Below are 23,956 nucleotides of genomic sequence, written 5' to 3' on the forward strand. Positions count from 1 at the left end.
GATTTGCTCTGAATGACACGTGGACTCTTAAGCTTACGTAAAAACTGAAGCGAAATCTTATTATTACTCATATAAAGGGTAATTGCTGAATCCAAATAACTGCTGTGAACAACTATCTATAACTATAACATCAATAACATACATGGCAGATGAACATTAAAGGAACAGGCCAACTTCACCCCCATTCGGAGCTATAGGAATATACTGGGAGAGGACAAATGTTAACAAATCTTTGGTTGTTTTGCGTGACTGAGGGCACAGACAAAGACCAGACAGGTACGCATCAACTCGTCTAAGCTCAGGAAAGAACATATCTCAGAATGTAAAAACGGGGGCCTGTTCCTTTAAATATTGTAAGTTAAAGAAAAGCAGATTCATTGAGGTGGATATTGTTCTGGGTTTATCAGTGAAGCATAAAGTATTTCTTCTATGGACTGAGGATTTTAGTGGCAGAGATGGACAGCTGCACACGCAGACGCTGCACCTGTGTCCTCTGCAGAAGAATAAAGTGCAAGAGTTTATCTGTGTCCGGAGCAGGCATGTCCCGGCAGAGGCATGAGGACGTTACAGCAGCGCTCAGGGCTCAGTGGAAACTTCAGCGTTTATTGGTTAAAACTGGCCCAGGCTCCGGCTCACTCTATGCTCTGCTAAAACACCACTGACAGATGAACAAAGTCTATTTCCAGATATACAAACAATTTATTGGTCATCACAAGATATTTTCCAGCTTTCAGCGATGATTATTTCTAATACTGCAACCACAAATGTCCCAGCATGTGTTTCTGTGTCCCAGCATCTTAATGCCTTAATGCCTGGAGCGTTCTCCGACAATGTAAAAAAGATATGCAAGTTAAATAACATATTTTCATTGCATAATATTACACATAAATATACACTTATATTTCAGTTTACAACTTAATAACACACAGCTTTTGATGAATACAAATTTGTCTTTCAGATATTTGTTGCTGTCCCACAATGTGCCATATGATCAATGCCATGAACAAGTCTTTGAGCGATAAGACAGTCTTGAATAAATGTCACGAGGCTCCCTGTTGTTGGGACGAGCACATGAAGTCTGGTAAAGGTTTCCAACGCAGAAATGTCTCTCAAAGTATTAGTGAAAAGTTGATAAAAATGCCTTGGAAGTGCTGAGGTCCAGTCCTGGAAATGCTTCATTGTGAAAACGCACTTCTTTGTGGTTTGTGTCCGAGCCGTTAGCTTCTGAGGGCCGTCTTTCTGTCTTTGTTCTGCAAAACAAACAGGAAAAGTCCGGTCAAAAATGTGCACATCAAATAACTGATAAATGGAGGTTGCAGTTGCTGAGTTTGTTCAGGATTTCTTTCACAGCATTAGAAGTCACGAGCGGCGCGTGATCTGCATTATCTTTGGTATCGGAGCGCAGAGGCCTTGATTTGCTGATTTCCTGGCTGGTGCGCAGGCCTCGCTATCGGGCCAGGAAAATCACATCAGATTTTCCCCAGATCACCTCTGCTCCAAATTGCTCAGGACATCCAGAGCTTCTTGGGACAAGCACAGTGCGGGGTCTCACACGCGCCTAAACTGTTTTGATAAGTGATTTATTACATCAGGAAATATGTGGGTTTCAAAGCACAATTGTGTTAGAGTGATAATCAATAATAAAAACTACAACTGATCAGGGCTGGGCGCCGTTACAGTTTGTTTGATACCAGTACTTTTACGATACTTGGTTTTCGATACCGATACTTTTCCCGATACATATCCTAAAATATTTGTCTTAAAGAACCATGAAACAGATTGATAATGTTAATTTATTCATTTTACTTCCATTTTATTTCTTTTGCATTTGTATCATCATTTGAGATGAAACAACCAACAACAAGAAACTTCCTTTCGGAAAAAAACACATTCCAATTTTTTCTTATTTCCACATATTTCCCCCAAATTTTCCATATTTATTCCCAAAATGTCCCTTTTTATTTTTACCACAACAATTTTTTTTTAAATGGGGGGAATTTAAATTTTCCCCCCCAATTTTTCCCACCAAATGTTCCCATTTTTCCCCCAAATTTACCCCATTTTTTTCCATTTTTTAAATGTTTTTTTTTTCCAACTTGTGTTTAACTTTATTTTTCTTTAACATTTTAAGACCAACAGCATCAAAACGTGAATACAAAGATGTTATATTTATTTTCAATACCTGCTTTCGATGCTTTAATTTTTTCGATTCCAGTTGTACCATAAAGGGACTATACGGAGTTTAAAATTTTTTAAATGAAGTATTTTCCTCCCCCTACATGTTCCAGCCATGTCCTAATGTGCAGACTGAGGCCAGACCTGTTCACCACAACTGCCTCTAAAATCCTGCACTGTCACTCAAAAAGTTGTTACTTCAGGAAGTGCCGTCGAGCACGAGCTTAATATAGAAGGTGCAGTTACATGTATGACCTGAGGTGGCAGTAGTGAGTATAACATGGTCAACTGGCACGTAGGGAGGCAGTTGTGGTGAACCTCATTCTACACATTAGGACATTGTTGGAACATGTAGGGGGAGGAAAATACTTCATTTTAACATTTTTTAACTCCGTATAGTCCCTTTAACGGCACCCAGCCCTGCAACTGCCCTAAACCAAGCAATTCCTTAGGCAAAACCAACACCAAGCACCAATCAATGTAGGATAAAACCGGGTTTCAAATAGAACTAAACTCAAGTCGCACCAAACCAGAGATAATGACTAAAGTATCACTAAACACTTTATAAACCAAAGACAAGTATAATACAGTCTGCCAGTCAGAGCAGCTTTGTTAAGTAGGGGTTAATTCTCATCATTTTGTCCTCCTACACTTTTCAGTCTTGAGTTGAACTAAACAGTGGTCTCTAAGCCTTCACCCTCACGCCCCCATCGGTTTTCCGCTCCCTCGGCCGCACACCTGTTACACATTTCCTCCGAGCGGCGGATAAGGTGTAGGTGTTTCAGTGGAAAAAATCTGCCTGACTGACATCAACGAGAGGCGGGTAGGTGGTTGGAGTGGTATCAGGACTTAATGACGCGGTGAGATCATAGGATTTAGGACTTGGACGGGATCGGGTCCGGTCTTCCCACTGATGAGAGGTGAGAGAGGAGACAGAGGGGCTGTTATTGTCAATGGACGCTCCAGCTGGACCCGCAGCGCACGGCCATTACAAAGGAGTGTGTTATCTGTGCAGCAGTTAGCGCTGGGTGACGAGGGCAAACAAACAGAACGACATTTGTATAAGCTTCCGAATGTCTGGTTTGAGTTTCTACAAGATTGTGTGTTGGAAGTTTGTATTGTTTGTGTTGGGGAACTGCAAAGGGGGGGGAAAAAATCATCTGCCTCATAATGATTAATGATTCAGTGAAATAATAGTGAATGACATGAGAGTTTGTAATATTTAGACATTCAGAGTCTGGAGCGTGCACACTTCACTGCAAAAATAAAGGAGCTAAGTTGCCTTAACCTGTTTAATTTTACAGTTCGGTTTATTACTGGTTTTGGCAAAGAATCTGGCAACCGAAGCTCTAGGACTTGATGAGCTTTCTGACTGGACAGTGGCTTAAGAAGATTACTTGTATTTGCATTTATTTAAAGGAACAATGCCTTTTCAAAAAGCACATTTACAAGTACAATATATTTAGGTGCAGGATTATAGCCAAATATAATTTAAGATTAAAGCCTGAGCTCAACTCTAAGAACAATGAACATTTAAGGCTCTCAGGCTGCAGACCCTCCTGTTCTGCTTCTTCTTAGTAGGAGTTGAAATGTTCTAAAATGATATATATATGTTAATAATTATTTATCTTATCTCTAAGCATCTATACACAAGAAATGTTAAACTCTCATGTATTTTACATATTGGAAAGACAAATAAACTACCTTGAAATTGCCTGGAAACACTATTTTGCTGGCTTCATTTGCTTTGATATGTAAAAAGAAAAAAGAAAAAAAGAAAGTATAATGTAATAAGATAATAAATTGAACAAACATATGTGGAGTAAAAAACGTAGTTTGGTGGAAATTTATGAAAATTGGCAGAAAATCCCATTTCAATCAAGTCCATGAAACCCCCATGTGTTTCAAGGGGTTGCCGTAGCGATGACCTGAACTCCCCATTTACTTTTATGGAAAAATTGTATTATTGTATTATTAATACATTTATTGTTTTACTCACAAGGAAAGAGTAACCAAATGCGAACTCATAGGAACTTCAAGAAGTGCTGTTGTGCCTCTGGACGCACAGTATGAAAAAGAAATGAGATTGAGTTTAAACTTGTCACAACAGACGTCTATAACCTGGAGTTTTTATCGAATATAAGGGAATAGGCATTAAATGAGCATGAAATCAGCGACAGCCTGTTTCGCTCTGATGGCTTTAGGAAGCACAGCTGCGGGTCTGTGTAACGGCTTCAGCAAAAACAGGAGAGGCCCGGGGATGGTAGTCAAAACAACTGCCGAAGACTAATAGGGCACGGTCAGATGACATCCCCGCTCTCCTCTTTCTCTGTGCAAACATCACCAAAACAGAGACATACCGCCGCGGGCCCCAAGGAGCCATTTGTCCACACTAATATGATAACCTGATGATGCTTACTTTAGATACGGTGATGATAAAACCACCTTCAAAAAGTTGTCTTCCTTTTAAGAAATATCATTCACGGACAAGGCCTTTCTAATCAGACTCAGTGCAGTTTCTCTTTCCATGTGATTGACAATCGCTTTGAAGAGGAAATACATACATCAGTACTTGGTTTACAACATCCAAGAGCGTGGCAAAATCTGGAGCAAATATGTGTATGTTTAACCTCTTACCCCCCGTCTGAACCGAGGACATATTCTCCAGTTCGGCTTTACCCAAATCCAAAAGCTTCTCGACCGGAGAGCAACAGTATAACGCATTTGAAAGCTAAGACCTACAGAAGTGATCGTAGCTTTGTTGTCACATTTTTGTCACATTACTGTCACTTTTTTGGTGTGTTTTCATCATGTTTTGGTTGCTTTTTCATTGCTTTTTTGACATGTTTTTGCCTTCTTTTTGCCACTTTTTTGTTGCTTTTCCAACAATTTTTTTGTCCCTCTTTTGCTGCGTTTTCATCCTCGTTTTCGTCACTATTTTTTTTTAGGTTTTAGATTTGGGTATAAAGCCAAACAGGAGAAAATGTGCTCGGTTCAGGTGGGGATTAAGAGGTTAATAACTTTCTCCATTAAAGCCTTTACAAAGTTTATTTAAAAAATCTTTCATCTGACATTTTTTTCAAACACAGCTTGTTTTGGTCCAGATTTAGGACATATCTTTCATTTTTCTTTTCTTTTTCTTTTCTTTCCCAATAATTTCTTATGATTTTTGTTTGTTTTGTGAAATGTTTTATCATGATATTGTTTTTTAATTGTCCATCGTTCAACATGAAAAGCAGTGCTCTTGCTGATCCACAAACAAAACCCTACACTTTAAACTCCCATTACCTTTTATCAAACTCAAGCGTATTTTTCTAGGCCCGAAACCCGACTGTGTTTTCTTACACCAATAACTGCAGTTTCCACTCTGTACTGCTGCGTTAAGCCTTTCTGTCAAATGCAAACATCTAATTTAGTCACTGGCTGCGTTAGGGGAATGACTGGTTGGAAAAAATAATTACATCTGGGTACGGGCCTGACAATCTTATAAGGAGATTGGTATTCGAGCGTGAAGTGAAAACGAGTAATATCCCTTTAATTTATCAACTCGCGCCGCGACTGTAGACTCGGGTGTCGAACAGGAGCTGTAATTACTCTCATAAAGTCGTCAATCTGACTGTGGGAGATTATACACCGGCTGTAAAGCTGGGTAATAAATAACACTTTGGACTCATTGGGACAGAAACAGGCTCCTCTATGTGTTTGTGGTTTGGTGCGTTACACGTTGACGTGGTTTGCAATTAGGGTTGTAATAGCTGTGAAGACGTGCGTTTTGCAGACCTACGTAGCGGCACCGTTCTCTGCTCACATGTTAATCTCATAATGAGTTTTCACTGGCCTCACATGACAGCATAGCCTACAGACGGTATTTATTGAAATGGTAATAGCCAACTTTCTCTTACAAAATGCGTAGCCCATGTAAAATGACCAGTGTCTGATGCGGTCTCCTTCACTTCTCCTCGATTTAGCAGCTCCTCCATGAGTCTGCAGAGGCTTTTATTCATTTACTGTAGTAGTATCATATAGTATTCATGTAAAACTGTATTACTGTATTCACAACTCTTGCAAAAAGAGATCTAAACCAGATTGATAGACACATGATGAAGAGATGCGTTTCAATGTATTCGATATTGAATATAGTTGTAGAATATGGTCATTAACCATTGATATGATCACACAGAGAGACATCACAGTAATAACATGTTTATAGGAAGGGAATAGGATGGTGATTATAGGGATAACAAGGCATTTTGTTCAACTGTTTTCATATTGTTATCAAGAAAACAGTAAAGATATTTTCTGGTTAAAGTCTTCATACTGGGTTGGGATTACAGTTATATAGCCTAACATAATACGGTTGTATTATTTAACCTCTTAACCCCCACCTGAACCAAGCACGTTTACTCCAGTTTAGCCTTACCCAAATCTAAAAGATTCTTGGGGAAAAAAAGCGTCAAAACAGCAAGAAAAACGAGACGAAACTTTGTATAAAAACACAACAAAAAAGCGACAACAAAAAACAGACAAAAAGTGATAAAAAAAGCAACAACAAAGTTACAAAAGAGCAACAAAAAACGTGATGAAAAAGCGATGAAAAAGTGACAAAAATGTGATGAAAACACAACAAAAAATGACAAAAAGGTGATGATAAATAGAGTCAAAAAAGTGGTGGAAACACGGCAACAAGGTGAGGAACAAGATCAGTTTTGCAGCTTTAAAATGAGGAGTCACACTGGCCTATAGAGGCTGTAGAAAGAAGCTTTTAGATTTGGGTAAAGACGAAATGGATGAAATGCGCTCGGTTAATTTAACATATATTTTCCCCCCCTTAAATCACAGAAGTTTGTCAGGGTAGAAAAGAGGTGTTGGTAAAATGTTATTGTGGTCAAAGAGAAAAGGCGATAAGTATTGAAACTATAGGTAAGACCCAGCACCTCTTTAACTCCACCGTTTGTGCCGTTCCTCTGTTTTTATGGTGCCTGTTCTGGCTCCGCATTTGCTCGGTGTTCAACTGTCCCTTAAGACGAAATGACAACAGAATGATACTTTTGCTAATAGATTTTGTTAGTTATCTGACCCGGCTTCTTGTGTTGGTGTTAAATTAGGCCGTAACTGCTTCCATGTGTGCGGCAAATATGCAGACAGGTCCAACAACGCACAGAGACAAACACGCCCACATGCACCAGGAGCGTGGTCAAGAATACATTTCGAGATTAGCTCACTGCGTTTTGAGTCATCGGCAGAGTTCAAAAAAGGGGAGACGCAAAGAGGTAACAGTTGCGGCGCGTAGGGGCCCGTCTGCGGTCGCATTATCAGTCAATGGGATTCATTTAGTTTTCATCTCTGACCCCCAAACTGCATACACAATGGTGACGTAATGCTTTTTTCCGAATAGACTAATAATAACCGAATGCCTGTAAAACCCACAGTCATTAGCACACTCTTGCACGGCTCTCCGGGACCCGCACGCTTCATTTAACCTCTGTAAAGGAGCAAAGGAAAAGTATAGAGGCGGCCAGTCCCGGTCCCCAAAGCAAGAAAAAGAAAGTATGTACTGGTGCCGCAAGTTCGAATCACTATTACTCTTACCGGTGCTGCAGTAATGACCTCTTGCAGACACTTCAGCAACCTGCAGCGCTGGATAAAGAAGCGACGGAGGGCGTAGCTGGGGCAGTGTTTGAAAAGCCAAATGCCTGGAAGGATAAATGGCCACACTGATTGTCCAAGTGAGTGTGTGTGCCTTTGCCGCCTTCTCTCCTTCCTCTGTCTCACTTTTCCACAACTTCCTGAACACCATTAGTCTCGAAGCGTTGAAAGCACCGTCGCGATCCCCAGCTCCTTAACTCAGAAATCATGTGAGAATTTTCGCCGTCTCGAAAGGAGCTGGCCAGACTAACGCAAGTGGTAGTGAGATAAATGTGCTGCTGTTATGAGTTTGGTGCTCCCAGTACGTGTGCTGATTTAGTGTGAGACAGAGACTGCTATACGTACTTTTCTAGCACTGTCTACTAATACTTTAACTATCACTATTAAAGGGATATTTCAGGATTTTTGACACAGGGCCTCACTTCCTTGTTATCCAGTGTTGTTGATTTCTGGAGATAAATATTTGTTTTTATTCATGCAGTCCTTATATTTGAAGAGTTTCGTGGTGCTAGGCTAGTGCTAGGCTAGCGCATGTCTATGGTAACTAGTAGCCTGCAATAAAAACAGTCTGCTCCAAGCACAGTGCACCTGAGGTAAATCACTTATAACACCAGACTACCCATGTAAATGTCTGTGTTGACTGAATAATTGTTTAAATATAACCATTTTGCATTTAAACGAACATCTGCTTCCTGGTTGCAAGCTACGCAGCGGCGGAGTGATATGCTTGGTTACCGGATCTACAGTAGTTTGTTTACCTGCGACCGGCATTACTACACGTGGAATTCACAAAGGAGCTTTCTACAAATCAGATATGGCAACGCTTGGAGGACTACCCCATGATTTTGAAGAGGTTTTTAATGCAGGCTACTAGTTACCACAGACATGCACTAGCCTAGCACTAGCCTAGCACCACGAAACTCATCAAATATAAGAACTGCATGTATATAAAAAAAAGAAAAAAATCTCTGGGTCATTAGGAAATAAGGCGTTATGTCAAAAATCCTGAAATATCCCTTTAAAGCTATCAATATACACTGCAAGGTGCTGGGCGTGTGTGAGTCGATGTCACGCAGTGCTGGGAGGGAGAGGTTTCCAGAGCTCTTTGACGTCCCCCATCAAAGCCAAGCGTCAATGTGTTTCTCATAGCAGCAGCTGAATTAAACACTGGCCTTAGCAAAGGATAAATCATTTACAGAACAATTAGCTCATTTGTTGCTCCGCTCCGCGCTGCCAACGACTTCCAGACGCCCAGCACCAGCCAGCAACTGTTTGTGTGTGTCACTGCCTCAGCGGCCAAAGCTTAGATTTACTCACTCACACACACACGGCTGAGAGATACACTCAGAGCACAGAGTCTTCTCTTTCAACGAGTCGTGTCATCAATTAGATTGACAGCAGGGCTCCGAGATTATAAACTGCATGCGTTATTTGCTGTATGTTTACCGTTTGGTTATTTTCGGAAGCTCACATTACCCCACGCCTAAAACAGACTCAACCACATCAAATCAACATCCATCAATCTCCTATCAGTCATCGTGAAGAGTGTTTTTAGCTACAAAAAGTTACAGCCATTTTTAAAGAGCAAGATTTCCCTTGCTTGCTGTAGAGCTAAAAGCCTTGGTGTTGAATGATAATGGAGGTTGTTGACAAGAGGAAGGAGTTTAAACACAAAGATGACACAAATTGAGAACTACTACTACTTCGGGTTTCGATCCCAAGCCCAGATAAAAAGAGGAAGGGCTTCTTTCTTTTTCTTTCCAAAAACGTAACCCTTTTCCTTTCAAAACAAACATTTAACAATCAAAGATGAGAAACATAATGAAGTTTGCTCTGAATGATATCGCAAAGAGATTCTTTTTACAAATTTCCGTCGACCCGAATATCACTGGATCGATGGCAAACTTTTGGAGGGATTATTTGCTGACCCTTGGGCTTTTGAACAGACAGCATGCACTCAAAAAAACAACTCTTTGAATGAACATAAAAAAATTATAGAAAGTATTTCCACGTGATTAAATGGCTTTCTTTCAGCATTAAGCAATTTTGTTAGTCCAACATGATGTACTTGACTTGGTTCAAAGCCATATATTAGAGTTGATTGAACTTATTTACAAGGTTTGGGTCCAACTCATTTTAGATGTGTTGGACCAATTAATTCATTGGGATTGTTTTAACTTGTTTCCTAGGGCTAGAACTGACTAAATATAATAGCATTGGACCCACTAATTTCACAGTAGTGAAATTACAAAAACTATATTATGTTGATCCAACCCAAGTAAAACTAGTTGGCCCAACAGAATTGGTAAATGCTGAAAAAAAGCCATTCAATCACGTGGAAATACTTTCCATGATTTAATTAAGGTCTTTCAAAGAATACTATTTATGTGATAACACTTTAAGGTTTGTAGTGAAGAGTATCAACAAAGTCTACAACTGCCTGGTGTAAAGTGTAGAAAGAAAACACAAGCAGTAGATATTTCCATGAAAATGTATATTTTCCAAATTAGTTAATGACCAAGAATGGTCTACACTGGCAAATAGTTGCTTCTCCAAATAAGCAATAATGCAACATTTGACAAAGTTTTTGCACCTGTATGTGCTGGTGAACGTACTGAAACACAGGTTAACAAAATAACATGTCCATACCATATTTAGGAGACATTTTCTGAGAACATCAATGGGCAGTCTCAAAAAGCCCTTTAAGTATAGGAAACCAGTTCAAATGTAACTGAGAAAAATAAATGTAAATCTCTTCACCACCACCTGAACCAAGCACATTTTTCCAGTTCGGCTTTACCCAAATACAAAAACTTGAAAAAATGAAAAGTGTCATAAGTGTCACAAAATTGTTACAAAAATATGCTGAAAACATTTTTAAAAAAGCAAAGAAAAAGTGACAGAAAAGTGTCAGAAATGGAACAAAAGAACACCAAAATTGCAACAAAAGAGCGACGAAACGTGACAAGAGTGACAAAAAAAGTTTTAGAAAAAAGATCTGCTTTGATAAATTTTGTAGCTTTCAAATGAGGCGTTACACTGGGATATAGTCTGTAAATTCTCAGGTCAAGGAGCTTTTAGATTTGGGTAAAACTGAACTGGAGAAAATGCACTTAAGGCAGGGGGGGAAGAGGTTAACAATAGGTGAAATCCTCTTAGTGTGAAATGCAGTAACAAGGATTCTCTATTTACTAACGGCAAAACAACATTTTGAGAACTTGTATCTTTCTGGATATATATAATAGTCTGTTTCCATCTAGTTCCATTATACTTTTCTACAATGCTTCAAAGGTACATTTTAGATCTGGAGGGTAGCTCATGAGCACATACAAGAGCAAGCAACACTGCCACAGCAAAAGGTACATTTAACAACTAATTGAGTAGGCCTACTTGCACCCCCTCCAGAATAATTCCAACATCCTCAGAGTCATCACCAGGCTCTGCTCCTTCATGTTGCATGATGAAGATTCCAAAGAGTGTCTCTGCCATGGCCGTCTGTGACACAAAAAACAAAACAAAAGATTAACAAATCTCCTCTTGATTAACCTGGAGGGTCCAGACATGGATCTCTTCAAGTCCATGTCTGTGGTTGGACGGAAGAGACAGAAGGAGTAGTAAAACGAAAGTTAAAAATGTAAAATTATTTATTTCCCTCCCCATACAAGCCAAATCAGCATTGTCAGTACGCATGCATGGTAATATTCCGGTCAATGTTCACAGCTACCTACGGTGTCAACAAAGCCCATTAAAACCAGACTATCATAGTAGAACAACCGGCTATTTAGTGACTATTACGTTGCTTAAAGTGTTGTTACGGCGATGTGCCAGGTTCGCATTCATTCTCCATTGGAAGGAAGAGTTTTGCTCTATTCACGAGTGCAATACAGGAACCTCACAGCGTTGTATATGCGAGCCACCATACGTACTCATCACATTTACTACTGAAAGAAAAGATCCAGAACATCGTGACGAATGGATTAAATTAGTAAATTTGACATATAGCTATAGTAATGCTATTTGTAACCAATAGGTCTATTTACTTAATACAACAACTGTTTTTTGTTTATTTATTGGTTTACAAAGGGCCACAAGTTCTTTTTCTCTTCCCAGTAACACTGTGATTTCATTATCTGTGTCATGTTAACAGTTTGGGATACGAGCTGGGTAGTTCTGACCTTTAACCTGGACCAGCATGCTCTGCACTTGCTGAAATGTTCACCACAATTGTTGGCTACAATCCCTCCATCGTCATGCACGAGCTTAACATAGACTGCTGTTACATTCAATGCAGCAAGTAGGTAGATTTCAAAGAGATATTTAAGGTCTTATCTCTCCAAATTTTACAGCTGATTGGAACCCAGTGGAAACCCCATTCAAACCAACGGATCAAAACCTAAGCAAGCATAAAAGATAAATTAACATACCATGTATTCCTTCACTAGCTTCACTGGTTCGTCATTCAAGTAACGCAAACACCTTTGAGGACGCATTCTCGTCTAACATCAGCGTGGTCCATCTTAGTATGCAGATCAGAGAGAAAAGCTAAAACAAAAAACAAAATAACAATGTTAGGGAACACCATCTCAACCAGCCAGCAGAGCAGGTTTCACAAAGCTTAGACAACTTTTAACTACATTCACAGGAAGTCACAACATTGAAGGCATTTAGAGATTAGAGCAACCTTTCCTGTAAATCCACCCATTTCAGTGAAATCTATACAAGTGTACAGGAATTGATTTAAGTATGTCCCTTATTTTCAGAACATTAGCCAGTTCCAGAATGGTCAGATTTTCAGTGAAAAAAAAATAATGCTTCATTATCCTGCACAGCAGTACAGTTACAGTTTGTCTCCCATTGTTATCATACCTGGGTTGGGTACCGTGATGGTCTTGACTTTTCTCCCTTGTACGGCACCTTTTTTTGGATTTGCAGAGTTAGCATCCAGTTCAGGGAAGAACATGACTGCAGATGCATTGTTGTGATTCTCTTGAACTCGGACCTCACCTACAATGACAAATGACAATTAGTTGAAAAAGGTTTCAGAGGAAGACAGACGTCTCACTCTGAAGGAGTTTTGTATTTCTCAAATGTAGCAATGTGTATTAAATTAATATCTGTTTATTCCATCACACATTCATTCTTACCTCACACACATGGAAGAGAGCCGGCCACCTTGTTTTGAAATCTGCTATCATGGGTGCCTCTCGGACTACCTCTTCCCTTCTGACTGCGAAGGTCTTGTCCATCATCCTTGCCACCTTGTCGTCGTTATTTCTTTTCTGTACTTCTGACAGGAGGGCCACTCTTATGTCTTCTAGTGTCTCTTTTGTTTCACCAGTTGGATAGGTTGGGCAGTAATTCACTTCTTTTTTTTTGACTTTTCACACCATAGGCAGGACTACATTTGTCTTCAGGCTTTTGTTTTAGGGAATTTACTGTAACTTCAGGGCACTCAACCTGAGCTTTGTTCTGTAGTTAGTGAGATATACTTCAAGCTTAGCTTCCACCCGAGATATCCAGAGACAGAACCTGGCTCTTTCAAACATGGATGTTTTGATATAAGAGCTTCTGCCACATCGTTTAACTCTGAGTCAGAGAGGTACACTTTGTACTGGATGATTGTGTCAGCTAAGCCATTAAGAATGGCCGATTTTAGTTTCACATCAACTTTGAACAAAGTTCCGGTTGCTTTGAAAGCAGCATTGGCCCTGTCCAGCTGTAGCTCAGCATCATAGGAGAACCTGGGAACCTGAAAGACCACAGGCCACACAGTGGATGTTGAGAAGATCGACTCGGGAGGAGATACTATATCTGTATCAAAAGTGCAGCCAGCTGAAAGTGATGAGGAGTCACTTGGAGAGCAGGAGAACGAAGCTGAGGAGGGAGGAGTTTTGGAGGGAGGTGGTGTGGAGCCTTAGTCCCGGACTTCCGATATTGACAGCAAGTTGCTGAATTCATTCCCAAATTCTGCATCCATGAATTGAAGCCTGAAAACCCCCTCTATTCCACACTGTCTCTTTTATTTGCTGTGCGAGTTCACTGACAGACTCCAGAATTCCACCTGGAATAATCAATCTTGTTTTCTCCTAGTATGATTCTTAGTTTCACTGGGGCACCATTACACGACAGACTGTAAAGAGAGAAAAAAAAGTGCATTAGAGGAGAGAAAAAAAAGGAAAAGTTTTTCATCCTAGAGCACTTTATTTATTTATTTTTACAGTTCTCCCTATCATTTGCTGCTGCGCTGTTTACAATTTAGTGAACCAGATCACTTGGATTGGCTCACCAAAAACAGCCGGCACTTTTGATTCCCAAATTGCGCTTCCTTTTTTTACACATAGCCTACAGTTTAAATTTCAGACTACTTTAGCAGAGAATTTAATTCATGGCTTGTTGAATGAGCTTTTTCAACTACTCCCTGCACCAATCAACTAAAATCAAGAAAGAAATTGCTATAATAATGCTATTGTCTATGTTGTTTTCAGGAATCAAAGTTTATTTTTCGAGGTGGTGCAACCATTGGTTACTATAGCAACACACACACACTTTTAAAGCTGATATTAGTTTCATGCATGTCATTTTTTATCAACAGTAAAAAAAAGTGTTTTTCGCATAGCCTCTCCCCTGTCCCTGCTGCTTGGATCAGCCCCGCCCCCGTTTCTTTTCCTGCTCTGGTCAAGCTACTGTACCTCGCCCTGAGAGATACAGACTCCAGAGCTCACTGAATACAGTCAAAACTTTAGCCTGTACTCCTGTACTCTTACTTGTGTTGTTTTTGTAATCGGAGTGGATGAGTGGAAAAGACGACATTACGACGCATCGCAGCTCCGCGTGTGATCGCATTGTTTACATTTCACTCCACAAACCTAGCGTAACTTTATATATCCATAAAACCTAAAATATGTGGCGGATTGATCTCAAATAAAAAATGACTACAGGATACAGGTGCGCTTATTACATGTATGGATTAGTTTACGTTTGTAGGGATCTTGATTTCGTGTAAACCGCTCGTTCGTTCCTCACGCACGGGCTGGCTGCAGGTGTTTCACCTCCTTTCTCTTTCTCTCTCCTCCTGATCCCATTCTCTTATTCTTATTTGCCTTTCTCTATTTTTCTCTCTGAGGAGAGTGTTGCACAGAGCTGCGTGCACGTGTAGCTGGATAAACGTGAAAACTTAAAAAAAATAAAAAAACGTTTGCAAACATCGTTCACGTTCGCGAACGACCTCGTCTAGAGCCCTGTGACGACGACTGTTTAGTCTGACAACATAAAAAAAAAAAAAAACGATCATCTTGACGAAATATCGCTGAAAATGATGGACTACTGGTATTTCTGCATAGTACTGCGTTTGCATTTAGATGGATAATGGATTTCAGCTTACCTTCTCCATGTGCGTGCCTAACGGTCTTCTTCCCATGCTTCCTTGTGAAGTATCGCGAGAGCGATGTCTTCTCGTGCAAAATTCGTTTGGCTTTTCCCGCCCATCATATGAACGTGATTGATTCACGTTAAGACAACATGATTGAATTTAATAAATTACATTAGTTGTCTGATTTCATGCATCCATCATGATTTTATTATGTTTATCTTGAAAACATGAAAGTATAGCTTCCATAATACATGTTACAGTTTAGTTAATGTAACAGCCCACCAGTTTGTCTTTTTTGAGTGTGAGTGAAATCCCAATGCAAAATCAACATCACTACACACAAGGACTGCAGGTGATTGCGATGACTTCAGTGGATAAAAAAAAACTCCATTATTTGGAAAAAGTTGTCAGTGGTTCCTACAGTAATTCCATTGATTTGTAAATTACAAGTGTTTTGGATTGGCCCTGCTTTTGCTTTTAGACCTGGAGAAAAATGCCGCAGTTGCAAAGGAAGTTGTAAAAACCACTGAAGTGCTGTTGAGACGGCTAAGTGGGCAGATTTACACGTTTGAAAAATCCGTGTGTTTTTGTTTGGTTCCGAAACCCGACTAAACAAACACACTTCGTCATGATTTAGTGACGTTACAGCAGCCTCGAGACCTTTAAAGCAGAGGACGGACATTTTTTAACTGAGCGACGTCAAAGCAGCATTGGATAGAGTTTTAATAGAGGAAAAGACCGGATATGCCAAATTTATCCCAAACGTATTATAAGTAGAGTGTTCCTTTAGGAGCACATGGAAAGACACCTGACAGTGGAGGTAATCAGATTAAACGCAGGAAGTCGGCATCAATCATAGACAGACAGCGGCAGTGATTTTGGCCCCATGTCCTGCACCTTTAATTTACTGATGGTGCAGAAGATGACTGCTTTTCCTTGCAAATATGTTTCTATAACAGAGTGTTTTGCTGTGTAATATTGTGCTGCCTCAATTGCAGTCAAATTGCGATTTCAACTTGATTGAAGTTATTTGCACAGCTATAATTTAAAGCTCAGTGTGAGGATTTCTTAAAGGGGCTCCGGCGGTTTGACTGATTGTGCTTTTTGCCGCACTTACACACATGAATGACCTTTGTTCCTTTCCTTATCGCCTCCCTTCTCACCATCTTCCTGTCAATCTACACTAACAATACCATCGGACACGGTAACCATAGCCACAGCCTAAACAATAATGTAATGACTCTGAAAATAGATACAGACGGCATCTCGTCATAGAAGGGGGCGTGACTTCGCCAAGGGGGGGAAATAGAATCTTTAGAGACACACAATTTTCCACTCTTTTTGCCATTTTCTGGTGGAATATGAACTTAATTATCACATATATAAATAGTCATGTCAAGTGTAAATCGGGCCCTCATGGATATTTTCTCACAGCAGATTGTTCAGTAGAAGTGAAAAAAAACGGCAGTCGTAGCTAGTGCTAGCTAACCGTTAGCATTAGCCCGATGCTAACTTAGTATTTTTTTAATAATTGGAGAAAGTTTAGATTTTTTTCCAAATTGTTTTCCCCCTTAACTGTTTTCAAACATGACCATATATGGGCGAGTTCAGAGATGCCGTCTGTATCTATAGTCATACATTGATAACAATAAAGGGAAGCCTCTGTGAGAAAACTGTTTAAAACATCGATAACACCAAATGACAAAGTTAGCTTAATTTCACAGTTGTTTAAAAATAATGGGCAATATGTGAATAAACATGTAAATGTCTGAGTATGTATCAGGGCTGTGACTCCAACTTATGTACAGTATGTTGATAAAGACAACATTTTAATGAAACTCGAGATCAGTAATATATCGCCCAGCCATGGCTAGACTTAACTTCAGAACTAATCTCATTCAAAATGTGGGCTAATGCATTTTATTGGCTTGCCTGAGTGAAATTTCAGATGTCGATTTTAATCACGACAAATGCCTCGTTGAAATGTGACCCCCTCTCACCTACTGCAGAAGTTCATAATTACTTGGAATATGGCTCAGTAGAAAAATCACTGACATGTTTGTTTTGAAATAGTTACACTGTATGCGCCATAATCGTAGGAAATGAGCGGCTACTTTTCTCACTTTCTGCTCCTCATTGGAAATAACCATAATTGAGGCGGCCGGTCTAAGCAGAGCTGACAGCTGTGATGAACCTCAATGACCAGAAAAACATACAGAGGCAGCGCTCGGGACACAAAGACTCATTTTGACATCACAATGGCTTCCTCTCTGTAATCACCAGCGCCCACTCTGCCCTTTCGCCCACTTACCCCGACTGAGAGCCACTTTCCCTGGGATTGAAGGAGGCTCAGGTTCTGCCAATCACTGCTAACCCTTTCAACACCAGAGGATCTTATCAAAACGTTGCAATGTCACAACTTCAGAGGAGTAATTCAGTGATTCTGACACTGCAAACCACATTTTATTAGCAAAGCTTTGCTGTTGAAACTCACCGCTGCCTCGCCAGGTCCCAAGAGAGACTGACTTCAGCTGTACCAAAACTCAAACTGAACTAGAGATGAGTGTTTTTCAATACTACGCACCTAAATTATGGAACAATCACATGAAACAGTGCGGTTATGGCTGCAGGACGCTGCTCTCACTGGTTTATGTTCAACCACTGAACTCGGGTTGTGTATCAGGGCACAAGCTCAAGTTTTGTATGTGAATAGGCCGTTCCTCACTTGAAAGCTAAGAACCTATAGATCCTATGGAGGCACTATATAGGACTTGATTGGGGAGGGATTGCGAAAGTAGTCTCTTTATGTTTTCCTGGTTGTAGCCACAGGATCTGGCAACAATAAGTGTGGGGATCGTTCTGCTTTCTTATTGGATAATGATCTTAAGAACCAAACAATGTGGGAGGAAACATAAACAAATTTGCTATATCATTATTTTGTGAAGAAATATAAAAAGGATACACAAATCAAACTAAAAATCCATCCTCTACTTTATCTTCTGATTATTGCAGCTGCTTTCAGGTGGAGTGATGACACTTAATTTGAAGTATTGTATTTGTAAACATAATGTTCTAGCATTGTATCAACCTTGTATTCAGGACTCGTAAATGAGATTTAGGTGTTGACAAGACGTTCTGATTAAAGTAGATTGTTTTGCTTTGGATGAAGGTATGCTCTTGTTACTTTTAAGGTTAAATGCCAATATTTATGTATATAGCAAGTATACACAATGTAACTGTTTTGAAATACAAAAGAGGGAAATAAAAGCTTAACTTATTGTCGTGACATTTTTTCATATCAATCCTTTATCTCGTGCAATTATGTGAATTTCCATCTCTGATTTTACCGATTGTGTGAGAATACTGACAGTGTATTTTGTTTTATAATGTCACCGAGTAGTAAAATATAACTTTGGACCCTAATATGCCTATATGTCAACCGGACTGTCTTAAATCACAAAGTCTCCACATGGTATCATAAAGCGCAGTAATTCAAAGCAGAGAAATATGGCGTGTTGTAGCAGCTCTAATGAAAACCAGCGTAACCCGCGCGGTGATAAATAAGATATTCGGTCAAAGGCGTCTGTGTTTGAGGGTTTTGACATGAGAAAAGTCTCCAGATTGTTTTCTGCCCAGCGTGCGTTTACAGGTCAAATGTAGGTGCGCGGTAGCGTTTTGACAGCACGGGATAGGGTTACACTGCGCTCACTGACAGATGCTGTGACCTCCACCGGGCTGATCGATACGGGCGGAGCACAGAGATGATGGCAACGGGGAGACAGGGGTGTAGGGTAGCCACTAACCTCTGCTGCTTTTTTCTATCCCAAATATGGCCGTGAATGAAAGATGGTGCACAATATAATGTCCAGCTATATGGAAATTCAACACAACCTCTTAGATGCTGTTTGGGCGGTAACAAATGTCTTTATTCCTCAGTTAACCTCTTTACCCCTTTCTTTTTTTTCATTGCATTTTTATCACTTTTTGGTTTGCCCTTTTTTGTCACATTGTCACATTTGTATGGCTGTTTTTGTTGGTTTTTGTCTAGTTTTTGTCACTCTTTAGTTTTTTTTCAAGATAGAAAATACGCTTGGTTGAGATGGAGGTTAAGATGGTGATTTATCATAGCCCAAACCCCAACACTGATCTGGTATGAATTCTGTAGCATGCTTAGTACCCAATGTGCTCAAACTGGCTTTGACTTCACTGTATAAGCAAGAGCATGGTTAGAATTGGTAATGATATTAATAAAAACAGCAGCAAAAAGCATTACCTCTTGTTAAACTTTATTACCAACTATTTCCATCCTATTACTACGTTATTCTCACCATATGTTGTGCCGTAAAGTGCAAGGGGTATTGTATTGAAAAATGAGCTTCCAATTGACACACGCCCCACCCAGACTCCCTATTGGTCAGACTCTGAGTGAGTGACAGGCGGGTTTAACCAATCACGTGCAAACTCTATAATCGCTGCTGAAACTTCTTCAACTACTACAACAATCACATGCATTTCAGGTTAGTATCCAAAACATAAAACCTCATGGAGAAAGGATATTTTGCTGTTTGCGAAGGACAATAAAAAAACTCTTTCGATATTGACTCAATAACAACTAAATGTGCAGCCCTTGTGTGATAAAACTGAAATAGTTTTCTAGGCTCTGGGACAATCGTGACAAGGTTATTAAACAGTCTCGTAACAGGTGGGACAGGTGTGAGGCTGTTATAGTTTAGCCGAAGGTGTTGGACTGTGTGGACACCTTGTATGCTCTTTGCTTAGTGGTGGTGGTGGTGGTGGTGGTGGTGGGGTGAGGGGGCGCTCACTGCTGAGACTCAGGTTATCCCAGAGCTCCGGGGTCCCAGAGTTTAGACAGTGAGCGGGGTATTGGCTTTCACACACTGCTGGGGCAAATGGGGGAGTCTGCCAGATGTCAGCCCTTTGCCCATAAATCCCGCTAAATGGGCAGCGGCTGCTTTTGGGGGGTTGAGGGAGACGTCACCTCTCTATCATCTTCTGGGTGTTTGCTGAAGTAGAAGCAGGAGTCCTATAAATTTGATTCAGACCCGTCGGTAGAAAAATACATTCTTGATTTCCTGTGATTTTTCATCGGGGCTGACGACTTCTTTTTTTTTTTCCCTCCTCCTCCTGCTCGGGGGTGTTCATGATTATGGCCGTTTCCTGAACTGAATCACTTGAAGCTGAACTCACACCAGATCAGGTCTCTATTGAGGTGTAGAGTGTAGGCTGATAAGGCACTAAGGAAATTGTAATCGTAAATTAAATAGGGCTGTGCTGTCATTACGGCGGAGTCCCAAATTATTAGCAGTGCCTTACAGGTTTAGCATTTTGTTTGGACTACGGCATTTGTAGATAGTGCAGGACATCCAATTATAACAAAATCAATTAGAAGTGTTAAGGTGCAGTAATAAAAAAAGTAAGAAAAGCTCTTCATTTTCTACCTAATAAACAGATACACCAGTCAGATACACTGCCCATATTACCGTCCCGTGATCAACATGTCTGACTGTTGTGCAACTTCTATTTTGTGCTGCTGCCGGTCAATCTCCTCTTTCTGAGGCCGATTCCTGAGGAGTTGTGATTAAAACCTTCTCATATTCGGACTGACGTCAACACATTCTTGAAATTATACACATGGTTTTGGACGGCTGTCAAGGGCTCCCAGTCGTAAATCTCCCTCTCTCTTTCTCGCTGTATAAATAGTCTTGTAAAATTCAGATTTTAAAATAAAGAGAGAAAAACATCTCAGTTAAGGTCAGGCAGTTTTAAGACAAGTCCTTGCACATTTTGTCTGCGTTTTGGTAGTAAAAGCTTGCAATGCTGCCTGACCTCTATGCTGGCTCGAGCCCTGACTGAGCTGCAACAACAGAAAAACATCCCTGGCATTGGCCGGGGCGCTCAGAACGCACCAGGAACCACCTTGAACTTTTGAGCCACCTGCCTGAGTAAATCTACCTCCCAAAAGTGCCATAACACACAGGCCTTCACCAAAAAGCCGGACTTTAAAAGGTTTTGCTTTTATCATCCCAGTGGGCCAATCAGGTTTACAGCCTCAGTCACTGATCTTAGGTCAACTTTTAACATAAAACTGACCCGAAACCACCACCACCACCACCACCACCAGCAGCAGCAGCAGCACTCTCCCATAAGAAACTTCATGGTACACTTACACTTAAGTGCCCCGACTTTGGAGAGAAGTTAATCATTATCCTGTTAAGATAAATTAAAGAAGAAGATTTTCCAACACTGATTAAATTAATCCACTCAATTTGTCCAAATGGCAACCAGCTGATTACACAAACACAGTGCAATGTTAACGGCCACAGCTACAAAAGCTACAGGTCTCTACTTTACATTCAGTATGAACCTATTTACAGTATATTAAAGCTCTGAAACACGGGTTCTCTAATGATTTGAGACAAGGGACCCTTATCTAACAGAAAAATATCCCAAGAACTCCTCCAGAGCAAATCAATGTATGTGACATTATATGAGTGATGATATAATTGGTATGTTGTTTCTATTATCAATGTTAAATATTAGATCAATAGAAAATCTATTATTAAAATGTGTTATTGCTTAGAAACAACTGCACGTGGCTCAGGCTGGACCGCAGTTCGAGAACGGAGACCCTAAAACGACGTGTGGGCGTTTCCTTTTTGGTGATATTTCTTACCATTTTGCGCTGGTTGCTGAGGCAGAAGGTGCAGATGTGTTTGGGCTGGGCGGACTGGTCTCGGGTCGGGGAGGAGTTGACATGGAAGAACGGCGGTGAGGGGGAGTGGCACGGCTGCCCATCGTGGACCTCCCCCAGCAGCAGCACGTTGCCCAGGTGACTGATGTAACTGCTCGCCAGGCGCAGCGTCTCGATCTTTGACAGTTTCCTGTTTGGAGCATTTCATGTTAGACAGTGACAGTAACGCAAATCAGGCTGATTTTACTCTGAGTCCGTATGTCAAATAAAATTACAATTGTAATTTAGAGAAGAGATAGAGAACTTAGCTAATCTATATACTTTGTTGGCGAGATATCAACTACCGTATTTTCCGTACTTTATGTCGCACTTTATTTTTTCATAGTTTGGCTGGGGCTGCGACTTATACTCATGTGCGACTTATATATCAAAATATATAATTTCACATAACTGCTAAAAACAATAGAAATCGAGGAGCAGACAAAAAGTGCAGAGTGAGGGAGAAACTTGTGAAGGACTGGCGAAAAGCGGAGGTTACTCTTACTGCAGTGAAGAAAACAAAAAAGCCAATCACAGGCTGAAAGCTAGAGCCGCAGCTAGAGGAACGAGTTCGTAAATGAGAGCTTGAACAGCGTGCTGCCAGGAGAGGCTTGTCAACAGTGTAGTTATGCCTCCATGCCAAGATAGTTGCCAAGGCTGGTGCGACTTATACTTCGGAGCAACTTATAGTCTGGAGAATACGGTAAATTATATCATTTGATCCCCAAATAAATGCATATTTAATTTTTGAATCCATTTACTGAATATATACACCTTTGATCGGTGGTTCTCAACTGGTGGGTCAGAGCCCAAGATGTATCGAAGGCCTTTGCCAAAAATGTACTGTTTTGTGCAGATGAAATGAGTATTATTTGAGTCACAGCTCGTCTATCGGATGAAGGCGGGTCATGCACTTCACCAGTTAAGAACCACAGCTTTTGTGCACAATAAAAGGATAGCTTTGTCTGATTAATAAAAGTTAATTTAAAGTAATTCTCTCATTTATATTGCTGCTAAAGGTAATGGGTCTTTGCGTCCAGCCCCTGTCCTGTACCTGTCCGCGGGCTCGGTGGGGATGAGCGTGCGCAGGGCGGTGAAGGCGGTGTTCACAGAGTTGGTGCGGTCCCTCTCTCTGGCGTTGGCAGCCGTCCTCTGGCGCACCTCGCCGACCCCATTTTCGGCGGACCCCGGGGGGGCCAGTCTCCCCAGCATGGCCCCCCCAATCCCCGCGCACAGCTTCCTCTTCCTGCTCATCTTGATGTGAAACGCGGAGGGGGACGAGGATGACAGATGGAAGGCAGAGTTCCGCTCGTCCGAACCCGAACCCTCGCTGCCGTTCTCATCATCGTCTTCGGACAGCAGAGCGATGTCGCCGTACAGGAAACGACCTGCGGGAGGCGCTGTGCGGAGCATGGCGAATGTCATCTTCACCGGCGAATGAGAAGGCTGTCAAATCCCTGTGAGGAGTCCACTTGTGAGGTTAATAGTTTGAAAGTGAGCGCGCAAAGTCAAAAAAAGGCAATCAGCTTCCAACTAAAACCAATCACAATTATCCCTGGGATGCAAGGAAGCTTTATCACTACAGAGAAGAGTCAGTGTTGACAAGATCCAACTCTAGACACTTGACATCCCAAACATCAGCTAGTCCTTTGCATGATCCTTTGAAAGATGCAAGTATTTCACACATTCAGTCCAGGTACACTGAGATCTCTCCTCTCTCTACTCTGTTATTGTGATTGCTTGAGTTCTCTGGCCCAGTCTCCGGCTCCGTCACAGCTGCAGTCCCTCTGCTCTCCCCGCGTCGGCTCCACGTGTGCCTGCTGTCTGAGTGTTTCCGTCTGCCTGTGGTCTTATAGCCGGTGGGAGGACCAGGGCAGTCGGCTCCGCTCCTCCCCCTGGGCAGCGCCGGTCCCTGGGCTGCTGTCGAGAGGCAGGCCAGAGACACCGGAGGCAGGAGGCGCACCATCAGCCGCAGTTTGTCTTGGCCGCGCGCTGCAGTGTTTTCAATGGGAAAT

At 41.1% G+C, this 23,956-nt stretch overlaps 1 protein-coding gene across 1 annotated transcript; it reads right to left on the bottom strand.

The window, feature by feature from the left end:
- Positions 1 to 696: 696 nt before the first annotated feature.
- On the bottom strand, positions 697 to 23,753 carry LOC306966380 (basic helix-loop-helix transcription factor scleraxis-like). The gene is made up of 3 exons (XM_079561128.1): positions 22,996 to 23,753; positions 21,885 to 22,092; positions 697 to 1,250 (listed from the first exon to the last, which is right to left on the bottom strand). Exons 1-3 carry the CDS (start codon positions 23,364 to 23,366, stop codon positions 1,218 to 1,220), a joined length of 612 nt encoding a protein of 203 aa, XP_079417254.1. The 5' UTR covers positions 23,367 to 23,753; the 3' UTR covers positions 697 to 1,217.
- Between the last annotated feature and the right edge of the window lie 203 nt (positions 23,754 to 23,956).

This window comes from Gobius niger (genome assembly GCF_951799975.1).
Source record: "Gobius niger genome assembly, chromosome: 8".
NCBI lineage: Eukaryota > Metazoa > Chordata > Actinopteri > Gobiiformes > Gobiidae > Gobius > Gobius niger.

What these genes read in the sequence shown, in the direction of transcription:
- LOC306966380 (XM_079561128.1), bottom strand. Translation starts at nt 23,366, where the DNA reads ATGACATTCGCCATGCTCCGCACAGCGCCTCCCGCAGGTCGTTTCCTG. An exon ending in CCCACCGAGCCCGCGGACAG is followed by an intron (nt 22,093 to 22,995) that starts GTACAGGACAGG and finishes TGCTCCAAACAG; the next exon opens with GAAACTGTCAAAGATCGAGA. An exon ending in TCAGCAACCAGCGCAAAATG is followed by an intron (nt 1,251 to 21,884) that starts GTAAGAAATATC and finishes TTTGTTTTGCAG; the next exon opens with AACAAAGACAGAAAGACGGC.